The sequence below is a fragment of the Micromys minutus genome (genome assembly GCF_963924665.1).
Source record: "Micromys minutus genome assembly, chromosome: 27".
In the NCBI taxonomy this organism is placed as follows: domain Eukaryota; kingdom Metazoa; phylum Chordata; class Mammalia; order Rodentia; family Muridae; genus Micromys; species Micromys minutus.
In genome coordinates, this window is record NC_137962.1 from 40,315,309 (window position 1) to 40,329,775 (window position 14,467).

Below are 14,467 nucleotides of genomic sequence, written 5' to 3' on the forward strand. Positions count from 1 at the left end.
GCCAGAAGCAGTGCGGGATAGCGGAGACCGCGGCAGGTGTGCCGGGGCATCCTCACGTGATCTGGGGGGCTGGGGCGGGGCCTTAGAGGCCACACCTCCTTCAGGTTTCCCCCTAAGGGTGAAAGGTGGGTAGACAGACCAGAGCTTCTGAAGGGTCCACCTGGGAAGACCCCCCCCCCCAATGCAGGGCACATCCAGAATGCGTGGAAATTGGGAAAACTGCCTCTCCCTCGGGGTGGAAGTTACCATGACAATAAGGGAGTCTGACGCCCTGGGAAGAGGACTATGGAGATGAGCTGGGAGGTTCAGAATTCCTGTGGGCCCTTGATCCTACCTGGAAGGGATGGAGATGGGGTAGATGAGCCTCTAGGACCCGAGCGAGGTTCAGTCCTGGCCCTGTTCCAGATCCCTGGGAGGCTCAAAGCGTCTCGTTCCTCGGGAAAGCCGGCTGTCACCAGCTGCCAGCCACGAGGTGCGAGGCCTCTCCTCTACTGTGCCGCAGGATGGGTCCCTTGGGGCTGATGGTGGCTCTAGCCTTGCACCTGGCAGTGTGCTCCCGTCCGCACCGGGACTACTGCGTGTTGGGCGCTGGTCCTGCGGGCCTGCAGATGGCTGCCCTCCTGCATCGCGCCGGCAGGGACTACCAGGTATTCGAACGCGAGTCCGCACCTGGCAGCTTCTTCACTCGCTACCCGCGCCACCGCAAGCTCATCAGCATCAACAAGCGGTACACAGGCAAGGCCAACGCCGAGTTCAACCTCCGCCACGACTGGAACTCTCTGCTCAGCGATGATCCACACCTGCTCTTCAGACACTACTCCCAGGCTTACTTCCCCGACGCCAGCGACATGGTGCGCTACCTGGGTGACTTCGCGCAGCGCCTGGGGCTCCATGTGTTATACAACACAAACATCACCCACGTGACTCTGGACAAGGATCCTCAAGCCTGGAACGGCCATTACTTCATTCTGACGGACCAGAAAGGTCAGGTTTACCAGTGCAGGTAAGGAACCTCCGGACACAGCTGGATTGGCCTCGAGATGGGGGGAAATGAGAGAAAAAGGCCACCCGCCTTGGGGCTATTCCCAATGGGGCTTAGTGCCAAGATTTGGTACAGCCAGAACTTCTTTAAGGTACGTCCTTACAAAGCTGTGTCTGAGTATGTCTGGAAAAATCTAGCAATTGCCAAGCTCTGTTGCCTTCACCATGATCCTCTGGTGTTAGGAACTGCATGTGAGCATAGTTTGTGCCCAACAACCCTTGACACTACTCCACTACATTTTCATCCACAGGCCTCTAGCTCTAAAACCATGCAGTCAAGTTATGAAACACACATATACACAAATCTCATATTTTAAGTAAGTTTGCAAGTCATGTTGGACCATAATCATAGCTGTCCTGGATCCCATGTGGCCCAGAAACCATGGGTTGGACACATCTGATAGTTTTCTAAAATAGGTGTCCCCAAAACCCATGCTGAGACAAGCAGGGCGAAGTGTCCAAGCAACACCAGACACTAGCTAGTAGGATTACAGAACAGAATCAGAGCAAAAGGCCCTACAAGCATGGCTTGTTACTTTGCTTTGGTTTGGGAGACATTATGTGGGCGCCTCAAACTTATTCAATCCTTACAAGATGTTCCCTAATACTCATTTAGCGGGCACAGATCTGAAGCTCTGCTCTGAAGACCTTCATCAACACACTGTGTCTTACCACTAAAATATGGGGCTGCATTTGGGCTGGGGTTTGCTAACACCTAAACCTGTGTTCTATTTGCTACTCCATGTTCCCTCCCTGGCTGCCAGCTTCACTCCTAACTATTGGTCATCTGTTCCTGCAGCTCAGGAAAAAGGAGGGGAGGGTGTTGACTGGGATTCTTGGATTTTAGGTAGCTTCACTGGAGTAGAAGGGAGTGAGGAGCGGAGAGGAAAGGGGCCAGAAAACAAAGGTGTGTTTGCTGTATGCGTCCCTTGTGGCCCAACTATTCTGCAGCCTGCAAAAATCCACCCGATTTTAATCCCTGCCAGCATAGAGAGCAGAGCTGGACATGGTGGCACACATGCCCATAACCCCAGCATAAGGGAAACTGAGGCAAGAGGACTGCCAGACCCAAGGCTAGTCCAGGCTCCCAAAGGGACTTTGGAATCGGGCCCTTTTGTACTCAGATTGTGGCCCTCCTGCTTTGAAGAGTTCTGATGCCCTGACCCACGGGGCCCCATATGTCCTTCCTCATGAAACAGGCCAGGGAAATCCAGCTGAGGAATGGGAAGATTGGGGTGTAGATAAGATAAAGGCACCAGCACAGTGTGGATAGAAGATGTGTATGCCTGGCTTGCAAGTCCCGAGAGGAACCTGAATGCCAAGGTAGAGTACATCCCCCTGGGGAAAACTCGCCTCGTCGCTGTGTTAAAAATTAAAAGAGATGGTTTTGGTTTATCATAGAATCAGCAAGCAAACGTAGTCCCCAGGTATGGTATCCTTCCAGTAAAGCAAGAAGGATTGTGGGTAGCTTGGAAAGAGGCACACTGATGTGGGTCAGTAAATAGAGTCAGTGGGTATAAACATCTGAGTGGCCACTGAAAAACTGAGTCATTTTTCTGTGTCCCCACCTGCAGCGTCCTGCTTGTAGCCACTGGTTTGGCAGTCCCCAAACTGGTTGACTTCCCTGGCTCTGAATATGTGGAGGGGTACGAGTCTGTGTCTGTGGACCCTGAAGACTTTGTGGGCCAGAGTGTGTTGATCCTGGGCCATGGGAACTCTGCCTTCGAGACAGCAGACAACATCTTGGGTGTCACAAACTTTGTTCACATGCTGAGCCGTTCCCGGGTTCGGCTCTCCTGGGCCACCCACTATGTTGGAGATGTCAGGTACGTATGCCACATCCCTGTTTGCATGTTCTGTGCCATACATCCTGTGGTAATCTGTTCCCTGATGCTATGAGAAAATGCCTGCCGCTGCGTGAGTTCATGATTTCAGAGGCCAGCAGAATGTTCCACTCTCACCTCATGGCAGACAATATCACAGCAGCAGGCACATATTGGGACAGTAAGGTCGCATAACAGGATGGGAAGCCAGAACAAGGGAGTGGCCAGGCTCCTGTCCATAGCAAACCTCTCCCTGGAACTTACAAGGGGGGGAGGGGAGGTCCCAACAGAACTGCCTTAATCTCTTCTGAGGGCATTACCCAGTGATCTGCCACTAGTCTCCACCTCTTAAGGATCTACCACTGGGGCCTGGTGAGTGCTTGACGCCCAAGGCTCCACCTCTTAAGGATCTACCACTGGGGCCTGGTGAGTGCTTGACTCCCAGGTACTAAAGCTCTGGGGTTCGGTCCCCAGCTCCACACAAGCAAGGTGAGCTGACACACACCTGTAGTCTCAGCTCTGCCCTCACGCAGTAGAAGCTGGAGGATCAGAGTCCAAGGTCATCCTTGGCTACCTAGTGAATTTGAGGCCAGCTTGGACTAATAGCACCTTATCTTTACCAAAAAAGAAAGAAAAAAGAAAAGAAAAAGAAGTTCACAACCTCCTGGTGTTACCTCTATGGGGATTAAGCTTCCCTTGGGTTAGAAAGCCTCAGATGTGGGAGTTTCCCCACCCTCAGCTGCACCAGACAGCCCTTCTGATCCTCTTTCTTCTCTTGCCTGCTTGTGGGACCCCAGAGCCATCAACAATGGCCTGCTGGACACCTACCAGCTGAAATCACTGGATGGTCTCCTGGAATCGGACCTGGAGCATCTGGCCCTCGTGAAGGACAGCAAGGGCAAGTTCCACATCACCCTAAAGTTCCTTCTGGAGAATTACAGCAACCAGAGTGCCGACTCCATTCCCCTCCCCCAGGATGACAATGACAACTTTGCCATGCGGGTGGCCTATGACCGTGTCATCCGCTGCCTGGGCTGGAAGTTTGACTTCTCCATTTTCAACCAGTGAGTCTTAAGTGGGGTGGATGTGGGGACCCCCCCAGCAACACCTTCAGACCTCCCTGGGGACATGATAGGCTTCAGGAACGCAGGAGGAGGGTACCAGGGGTCTTGTCCTCAGCAGCTCTTGTTTCCTAACAACCATTCTCCCTGGCAGGTCCCTCAGACTCTCTTCAGGGACTGAGTTCAGCAAGAAGTACCCACTGATCAAAGCCAGCTATGAATCCAAAGGAAGCCGGGGTCTTTTTATCCTAGGGACCGCTAGCCACTCAGTGGACTACCGGAAATCTGCTGGAGGCTTCATCCATGGATTCCGATACACAGGTAAGCCTGGCTAAAGACCCAGCATCGTCCCAGGGTTCCTGACTTCCAAAAGCGAATCTGGAGAGTCGCCTAGAAGAAGCAGGATAGTAGATACACAGTAAGGGTGGCTGTGACATGCTCAGCCCCATGAAGTTAAAGTGTGTTTGAGGGGATGGGTCGTCTTAAGATATGCCAGTCTCACAGGGCTGAATAAGGTAGTAGTGTGTGGACCCAGGAAGCAGCTCATGCACCCACAGTGCGGGCACACCTCAGTGAAAGTTCTAATATGATTTGTGCAAGACTTTCAGTAGTAAGAATGTCACTCTTCCTCTGTCTTAATAATGTTTGCCTGTAAAATAAATTTTTAAAAATTTAAATAATTTGAAGGCTGAGGACATAGCACAGTGGCAGAGTAGTCATCCAGTGTGCCTGAATCTGTGTTCAAGTGTCAATATGATGGTGATGATGCTGGTGAGTTGATTATTGCCTGAGAATAATCCCCAAGCAGAAACTGATACTTCGTGATGTTAAGGAAAAGCAGAAACAGGAAGTGAAGGAGAGGAATAGATTGACGCATGTAGAGCATCTTCTAGAGGCTGAGCACGTGTATCCCTAAAGATCTACCAGCACCGTGCGGCGGCTAGAAAGCCTTTGCTTTGCTTTCTCCTTTTTTTTTTTTTATTATGATACTGTGTGTGGGTGTGCGTGAGGGGGGTGCAGGAGTGTGTGCGTGTATTATGTATGTGCATGCATGTCTGTGTGTGTTTGTGTGTGTGTATGCACACTTGGACATGTGCTCAGAGCATTACCATGGCATGCATATGGAAGTCAGAAGACAGCTTGCAGGAGTTGGGCTCTCCTTCCACCATGAGCTCTGGGGCTCAAACTCAGTTTTCCAGCTTGCATATCAAGCGCTTTGACCCACTGAGCCATCTAGCCAGCACAGCCTCCCCGCCCCTGAGGAAACAGCTGAGGGCCAGAGAGATTTGCTTGTGTTTGATTTGGTTTCTGGTTTTTAGAAGGCGGTTTCTTCTGCCCTTTTCTCCTCTCCACGGAGGAAGCAGTGGACCGAAGCAGCTGAGTGGACTGTTTAGCTGTTAGCCACGTTGTTTATTGGGGGTTCGGATGCCATCAGCCTGGTATGGAGTTTGCTTGCAGGGCTTGCTTTGCATTCCGTGGATGTAGGATGGAGTCTGTTGTTGTCAGGAACCCAGGGGAAGCTGTCACTCAGGGGGCTGAACGTTGTTGGTCTGTTTATCCTCAGTCCCCAGTCCAGGGTCCACAGTGTTGAGGCCAGGGGAGAGAAATGACCTGTAAGAGGTAAGGATGGTAAGACAGCTGTGCTTGGATCAGGCTGTGATAGCCCAGGCAAGCCTCAAACTCCCAATCCTGCCTCAGCCTCCCTGGTCTGAGATTACAGATGTGCACTACCACATCTGGTTTGTGCTTTGTTTTCTCTGTGAAGACAATGAGGCAGAAGATGTGGAGATCAGAGGAGGGGCCCCTGCACAGATCTCGATGTAAATAAAGAATTGTGTGCTTATTGTAGAAATGGTGAAAAACACAAAACAGTACAAAATCTCTACTCCCTTACTGGGGTCACACATGTGCCACAGCGTCTTCGTCGAGGTCAGAGGACAGAAAGCCTTTGAGAGTAGGTTTTCTCCTTCCACAGTGTGGGACCTGGGGATTAAACTAAGGCTTGATGGCAGGTCAAGCCTGCCTACCTGTCAAGCCATCTTGCCAGCCCGATGAGTTTCCTTGTAGCATAAAAAAGTAAGATGTAGTAGCAAACTTAGCATAGATGGAGAGGTTCCTCCTGCCCTTCTGCATGGGGAGATTTTGCCCCCACTTCCAGGTTAGAGTGGGCGCTGTGTGGCTGACACAGCTGTCTCTGCTGGCTGATGCGTGAGAATGCGTCCCTGGCTCTCCTGGCAGGAGGCAGTGGCAAACACTTCTGAGCAGCCCTGGAGATCAGCTGCCAGTCTCCTAGTCTGTATCTTTGGAAGCAAAAAGATGTGACTGGGAGATCCTAAGAGGCTCACATCTCAGGTGGTGGCACCTAGAGAGGCCCTTTTAGCCCATGGAATGACCGCCATATTACCTGGCCACTGCTACATGGGCCACAACCAGACCCTAAGGACTCATCACATCCTCCTGTTTCCCTTTAGTTTGTTGGCTGTGTCACCTCTGGCTCAGGTTTTACTTCAGAACCCTCTCCTGCTGGCAGGGAAGGCTACAAAGTGAGTCCAAGGCCGGCCTGGGCAACTTAGACCCGTCTCAGAGAAAGACAAGGGATAGAATGTAGCTTAGAGACAGAGCACTTGTCTGACATGTACAAGACTCCAGGGTCCTTCCACAGCACCAAAAGCAATGAGGAAATCATCTCTGCGTTTGTTCCTTCATGGTTTCTCTTCCACCCCTTGGAAAGTCCCGTGCCTCAGCCTGCTGTCCCCTGCTCTGCAAAGGTCTTGCATTCTCAGGGTGCCAGGCTGTTCTCCATCCTCGGTCCCCCAAGTTTAAGCTCCTACAACCTTGTAAACTCAGCTTGGCCACTGGCTTTTTTCCTATGAGCAGTTGGTTTGTGGCCCAGCCTCGTTGCATTGGAATGTTTTGTTAACTTTGGAAGAACAAGTGATTGTATTGTGCCATTCCTTGATGGGCAGAGCAGCCCCAGGTGGGAAGGAAACCACCTCACTGCTGGCTTGGGCAGCAGTTCCCTCTACAAGAGATCTCAGAACAAGACAGTGATGGGTAGATTTGGGCTGAGAAAGACAGAAGCAGTCAGAATGTCCCTGAGGCCTTAGAGATGACTGCCAAGGAGGAGGGAAAGTTCTGTATCAAGATTGGATTTGCCTAGTATAAAGGATGACAGCTGGAAAACTTCCATGTACAGATAGCCTCAAGCAAGGGTAGACCACTCACGCCCAAATCCACCCCAGCCATACTCTGCCTGATACCCAAGAGACAGAATAGAGCAGGGTCCCTGATTGTATGTGACTATGAAAAAGGAATGTTTGCTCTATATATACATATATATATATATATATATATATAGGCTACATAGACTGTACATACTCTACATATACACATTCTATATATACTCTACATAGACTTTTGCTTTTAGCTCTCACTGCCACTGTTCCCAGGCCTAGGAGTGAGCCAAGATAAAATCTTGTCCCTTCCTCCCTCTGGCCATCTCAGTGCGTGCTGTCCACCGGCTGCTGGAACATCGGCACCATGGCATCGCCTGGCCGTCCACAGAGTACCCCATCACACAGTTGGCCAGCTCCATCATTCGGCGTGTAAATGAGGCTTCGGGGCTGTACCAGATGTTCAGCGTGCTGGCTGACATCATCCTGTTGAAGGAGTGAGTAGCCCTTCCCACTTCATCCCCCCCCAACCCTGCTTTACCCAATCACTGTCCCCCTTGCTTCTGGTGCTATTCTGTGTTAAGTGACCCAGTTGTTTCCTGGGCAAAGGAGGCCGGCAGAGGCTAATCTATCCTGGCAAAGAAGTCAGTGAGGTAAATGCCACAAGGTCTTCGAGACAGCCCATGTGTGAAGCCCAGATGATAGACATCTCTCTGCCTGGTTTGGGGGAGTTTTTTAAGCTCTGCACTTTCCTGCCTGGTCTACAGAAAGAGCACAGGTCCCTTGCAGCCCTGAGGGGTGAAGTTAAGGGTCCCCGCAGGCAAGGACCTGCTTGGCTCTTTTAGATCAAGTGATTACTGCCAAATCACAGGACACACAGGGCCTGAGGACATGGCAGGAGAAAGCAAGAGAGGACTTTACAGAAGACAGGCAGGTGAGACACAGGAAGACTCCTAAATCAGAGGACACCCCTCGATCCAAAGCTCTGGCTCCCCAACACCAAGTTCAGGGACATGGGGAGGTCAGGGTGCTCTTGCCAGGACCCAGGGCTTACTCAGCATCCTAGTCCTGTCACCCACAGTGGCCCAGCAGCTTCCCGGTGTAGTCAGTCTGCCCTCAGTAGCCACCAGCCATCCTTTTAAAAGGAGACCCACACTGTTGTCCCTGCCCCCAACTCCCCTGGGGCCAACAGCACCCTTCTCCATCCACTACAGCGTACATTCACCCATACCTCCTTAGCTCAAGCCCAGTGACCTTCCTCACCCCATTACTCTCGTCTCTACCTACAGGGACCAGCTTCTCCCCCACTTGCCTTCTCCCTGGAACACCCTTGCCCCTGGCATGCTCTCAGATTGAACAGAGCTTTCTGGAACCTACCTGCCCCAGATAGTCCAGAAGGCACGGCTGCCACAGTGGTATTATAGGGTGGCAGAATCCTGGTCAGTCCACAGCACTGCACCTGTGGTGAGCCTGTACCGCTCCCTCGTCCCACCCACAGGAACACTACAGCCTTTGAGTACCTGGAGGAGTTCCCTATGCAGATGCTAGCCCAGCTGGAGATGCTCACAGGGAGGACAGCAAGGCACGGGCTCTTTGTCATCAACATGGAATATGGAAAAAACTTCTCTGGGCCTGACAAGGACGTCTTCTATTATGACCGGTCCGTGGCACACATAGAGGATGCCTGGTTGTCTAACTTCCTTCACCCTGTCATCTACTACTACAGACACCTCCCCACCGGTGAGCTGCCCTCCACACTCCCTCTTCAGAGGGCTCTCCTTGGACCACTTCTGTCTATAAAGCAGTCACCACGAGGATTTCTGCAGCTGACAGAGGGAACACAGGGGACCCACATAAGCCACATATGGTCTCTGGGCAATATGCGGTGAAGGGGGTGCTGTCATGTTGTGGTTTCTCAAAGTTGGGGGAGGTGCTGCAGGTGAGTATTAAGAGAAATGGATGAGGGCAGGTGATATGAGTGGGTGGAAAGAGGCACTTTCTACGGAAGCCTGGAGACCCGGGTTCAAATCCCTGGGACCCACATTAAGGTAGAAGAGAACTGACTGCATAAATATGTCCTCTGACCTCCTCCACACGAGCTCTGTGACATGTGCGCCCACACAAACAACAGTAACAATAAACCAGACAAGGACAAGAACACAGTACAGAAATGCCAGGCCAGATTCACGGTTCTGCGCTCACAGCAGTTTGACCTTGACCATTTTACTTAACCTCTCTCTGAGCCCGGCTTCCTGATCTCCAGACTGGGATGATGAAAATCAGTTCATACAGGACAGCAAGGGATACAGAAGATTTGCCAGCAGCCCAAGGCCACAGCCTAGACACCATGCCTCTCAGTTCAGAGCTTGAAAGGTCTCAGGTTGACGAGGGTACTCCAGACAGGTGCTTGTTATCCTGGGGCTACGGAGACTGGAGCAGGCTTTCCACAAGCCCAAGGCCATCCTAAGATATATAGTGAGCTCCTGATCAGAACTAAGTGTAGTGAGACACCCTCTGTAATCTCAGTATCTGGGAAATAGAGGCAGAAAAATCCCTGGCTACTTGAGACCCTGCCCCCCCCAAACCCCCTAAAAAAAAAAAGAGGTGGCCCAGCTGGGGGTTGTTCCCAAGGGCAGAGGCAGCTTCAGAAGGTGGGGAGTGCAGATCTATAGTGAGCAGCTCGAACACTGGCCAACTAGGATTAGTCACCTCCTAGAGTCTGGTTTCCAGGGATGGTCAGTGTTGGTCCAGAGGCCTATGGGCTGGGCGCTTAGAGGGCAGGGTGAGTCCAGATGAGCCCTATGTGCTCACTGGTCCATGTAAGCACTCAGAAACCACAGGCAGCAGCTCTAGTTCCTCTTGAAGCTACATGAAGGTGGCTGGTGGCCAAGCTGACCACAGCCTGGCAGAAACACCACAGGGAGGCAATCATGAGAGCAGGGGGATGTGCCATCATGAAGGGCCTGGCCCTGACGCCCCCTTCCTCTCACAGAGCAAGATATGCGGTTCCGTCCTGCACAGTGGCCCCTGCCTCGGCCTGTGGCCATCCACCACATCGTGGAAGACTTCCTGACTGACTGGACAGCCCCAGTGGGACATATCCTCCCGTTGAGGCGCTTCCTGGAAAACTGTCTGGACACAGATCTGCGTAGCTTTTATGCAGGTAACCAAGGTCCCAAAAGGGCAGATGGTGGAGTGCCTCCCTTAGTGTTAGCATGCCTGGGTTTGAGGCCTAGCACAGGACAAGGAAGGGGGAAAAGAAGGCAGGAAAAAATGTAATGAAGAGCTAGAGACTACCAAAATGACCTAGAAGAGAGAGTAACAGAAATAAGCCAATACTTTTGTCCTTTAAACCCCTGGATGTTTTAAATGCAGTGCTTTCTCTATCGCTGAGAGATGTCAAACGGCTGTCAAATGTCTGACACCATGTATACCCACTTAAGTTAGAGACTGGCTCCAGAAAGTCAAAGAGCATCCTGCTTTATCCTGAGCCAGCTTTGAAATGATACTTTGGGATCTGACTTGCTACTGTGCGACCCCCCAGCCCTAATCAGCTCAGAATCTGCCTATCTCAGTTAACCCATACAGCAGAGCCAGAGCTCAGCACCCTCGCAGTTCCTACAGTCTGAGCAGCCAACCTTGATCATACAGAGCCCCGAAATGCCTAGAAAAGAGAGTCCTCAGCTTCAAACTGCCTGCCCATTCCCCAAGGCTTCAAGAGTCCACAAAAGTCCAGTGTATGTCCGCACCCCAAGTCACAGATGCCGCTGACGTATCCTCCCGGCCTTTGTTGGTGCCGAGCTGAGATGAATCCTTACAGCAGGCCAGCCGTCATTTAACCATGGCATGGCTGCTAGCTATAGCCTCAGCCTCGGCTGGATTGGTAACCCTGGGCACTGCAGAAGGGTCCCGTCATCAGAAGGGCATGCTGACTAAATGGCCACATAGCTGCCCTCACATCTATCCTCTTCTCTGCCAAGGCCTCTGCTGGGAATCAGGGGTGACACAAGACAGGGCACTGTGGAGCCCTTCTTATGAGAGTTAAAGGGAAGGGGGAAAATGAAGGAAAATCTTCCCCTAAAGATGTGAAGGACTCCAGGCTCTGACTTTCCGCCTTCTCACCCTGCCTTTAACTCTTTGCAAGCTGGGGGTCTGTTTCGTGGCTTGTTTCTCATTCAAAGCCACTGATGCTGTTTCCCATCCAGATCATGCAGGATGTGGTCCAAGAGCCCCAGTGAATGCCTGAGTGGATGGAACCAAGTCTCATATTATAGCCAGGGCCTTGGCAGATCCCATAATGAAGTCTCAATTAGATTTGGTGATGGCTGGCACTTTGGTGTCAGAACACAAATGTGTGTCCATGTGTGTTACGTTTTTCTGCACAAATGTAACATCTGTGTGTTTTATGTGATAGTCAGCATTACCACGTGGGCTCCTTTCCCCCGTCGAAGATGCAGTATACCACAGCCTTTAGCAGCTGCACACAAGGCGGGGCTTTTCCTTATTCTGAATAGAACTAGCACATTTTCACTTGAAGGAAATACTTCATGGCTTCCCTTTGGCTTTCACAAATCGTTGCGTCTCTGTTCTTAAGCTTTGAAGCCATTAGTAAACAGGGTAAGCTAAGATGGCCTAGCTTGCTTCCCACTGCTGCTATAAAACACCATGACCAAAACAACAAACAGCAACGTGGGGAGAAAAGGTTTATGAAAAGGTTTATTCCTCCCTCTGACACTTTCAGATCCGCTTAGCTTGCTCCAAGCACTTTCTTACGCAACCAAAGACGCCTGCCCAGGGATGCACCAACCACAGTGCTCTGGGCTCTTTAATCTCAGCGCTGGGGAGGCAGAGGAAGGCAGATCTTGAGTGTGAGGTCAGCCTGGTCTGCATTATGGGTTCCAGGATAACCGAGGCTATATAGAGAGATCCTGTCTTAAAAATAAAATAAAACACAAGAAGATAAAATAAATGGGGTCCACTTCCCAGATGACCCTGCCCTGTGTCCAGCTAACAAAAAGCTAACCAGCACATAAGGGTTACCCAACCCAGATACAGCATTCCACTGTGATGGCCCTACTGGTAGTGATGGCCACTAAGTGTGGGTAGTATAGAGTAGCACACACAACCTGCAAGTATGTCTACTAACTAGTGGGCAGCACGTATATAATATGTGGAAACCCAGGTCCCCAGCGTTTCCCAGCTCCTCTCAGTGCGTCTCTCCCCAGCGACCTGACACCGTCTTTCATCTTCACAGAGTCCTGTTTTCTGTTCGCTCTCACGCGCCAGAGGCTGCCGCCCTTCTGCCAGCAGGGGTACCTGAGAATGCAGGGCCTTTCAAGCACCGAGAGCCTTCGGCAGCATGGTGTGCAAAGCAGGCTCCTGCAGGACTACACAGCCATGGAGAACAGCAGCACGCGGCTTGGTGACCACTCCTCGGCTCCGGGGCCTCTGACTCAACCTCTTGACAGCAACAGAGAGGAGCTCTGAGCATCCTCTCCGGGAAACCTCAGGACTGTCACAGAGATAACAAACAGCCTGTAGAGTGTAGAAGGCTGGCATAAGGTCACATAGTGGTGCCCCTTCCTGTGCCATCCTTTGGTGCAAGGTCAAGAAGAGGGTGCCTTCTGTCAGGTATGAGATGCCATCCACATCCAGCTTGGACCATCACTGACTATGCTGGTCTTGTGTGTCTGCTTCTGGACCAACCAATCTCCTTTTCCTTGTGGTTCACTCTGCAGATGGGCTTAGCTCTACCTAGGGAACATCTCGAAGCTGAAGGCCCTCATTTCCATAGTGGGCATATTAGAGTGAAGGCTTAGAGTCTTGAGCAGTGGGGTAGACAGTTGGGATCTCTGTTCCCTAGCAATTATGGACCCCAACTCAGAAGCATCAAATGTCTCCTAGTGTCCTCATCCAGGAGGCCTGCCCCTGTGCCACCCTTTCTTTCCACACTGTCTCACCTTCCCTGGCACCAGCTCGCAGCAGGACCCCAGTCAGGCATCACAGGCCCAGGCGGCTGGTACGGGGCAGAGACAGGAAACTCCTGCAAAGTCATCTATCCAGCTGGCTTCTCAGGAGCAGAGCACCTCAGTGCTGCCCTATCCCCAAGATCACACTCCCAGGAATCAGCAGCCTGTGTGCAGCCTGTGTGTCCCTCTCCCACCTTGCTGTCTGGCATCCTGAGCCATGTCTTCCTTGAGATCGGCCTGGGCAGGTTTAAGATGCTGTGCCTGCTGCCTTGGGCATGGAAACGTTGGCACTTGCCCAGTTTTGGGCTACCCTGATGCTCCTCTTCCTTGCCTTCCCTCCCCAGAGTCCACACTCAGGTGACAGCTCAGCAAAGCCCCGAGGAAAAGCATGGCCCACTAGGGCAGCATGGTGACCACGTGATTTCCCGTAGCCCCACTGTTTCTCACCAGCCTTCTCTCAGTCTACACTGGAGGCCACTCAAACACCCAGGGACACAACCCAAAGCCCCTTCCTGGGATCATTCTCTTCTTCATGGGAGAGTCTTAGCTGGGTCCAAGCTCTCTTCGCCACCTGACCTTTGTAGCCTACTAGGTCCTAACAGGACAATTCAACAACTTCATGTCACCAGAAGGAACTGTGTATCCCTGAACCTACCTGGGGTAGTTTGCACAAGGCCAGACCCAGGATGTCAGTGTTGCCGTGTTTCATACAGATTGATTGGCAAGCCAAACTGGGATCCTGCCATCCCAGCCTCCTCTCCAAAGCATTTTCAAATGAGTCTTTGATTTAGCACTATGAAATCAAATCCTGTTCCTTATGTCTCGCCCTCCAGTCATCGAGGATGGCTGAGCCACTTGTTTGGTGCCTTAGCAAGTAGCTGGCTGACACCCTTGTATGAGACATCTGCTGCTTCCTGTCATTTGCCAGATCGTTGGTTCCATCAGAATAGCAGGCAGCCTTATTTGTTTTTAACACGGAGTATTCTGTTCTTGCTCAGTTGACTAGAGATGTCTTCTACTTCTCCCGCCCCACAGAGATTCCCTGGCCTGGCCTGGTACTTATTATGTAGCCCAGCCTGCACTTGGACTCATGGTGATTCTCCTGCCTCAGACTCCCAAGTATTTGGATTACAAGCTTGAATCACATAACCTTAAGATTTAGTTCTACTTATGTGTACTCGTATGTGTCTGTGTGGGTGTTTGTACATGAGTGCAGATACCCAGAGACCAGAAGAGGGTGTCAGAGCCCCTTAAAGCTGGAGTTACAGGAGGTTGTGAACCACCATGTGTGGGGGCTGGGAACTGAGCTCAAATCCTCTGGAAGAGCAGTAAGTGCTGAGCCAATTGTTCCGGGACCCCTACCCCATGACTATTTTAAGGAAGAGATTAAAAATAAGGCA

The 14,467-nt window shown here is 51.6% G+C and overlaps 1 protein-coding gene across 1 annotated transcript; it reads left to right on the top strand.

Moving 5' to 3' along the window:
• Positions 1–503: 503 nt before the first annotated feature.
• Positions 504–12,585, top strand: FOXRED2 (FAD dependent oxidoreductase domain containing 2; the record flags this gene model as incomplete). Its single annotated transcript, XM_080939408.1, has 8 exons — positions 504–1,003; positions 2,616–2,867; positions 3,662–3,928; positions 4,080–4,246; positions 7,430–7,595; positions 8,597–8,838; positions 10,091–10,261; positions 12,353–12,585. 8 exons carry the CDS (start codon positions 504–506, stop codon positions 12,583–12,585), a joined length of 1,998 nt encoding a protein of 665 aa, XP_080795534.1.
• Positions 12,586–14,467: the final 1,882 nt, after the last annotated feature.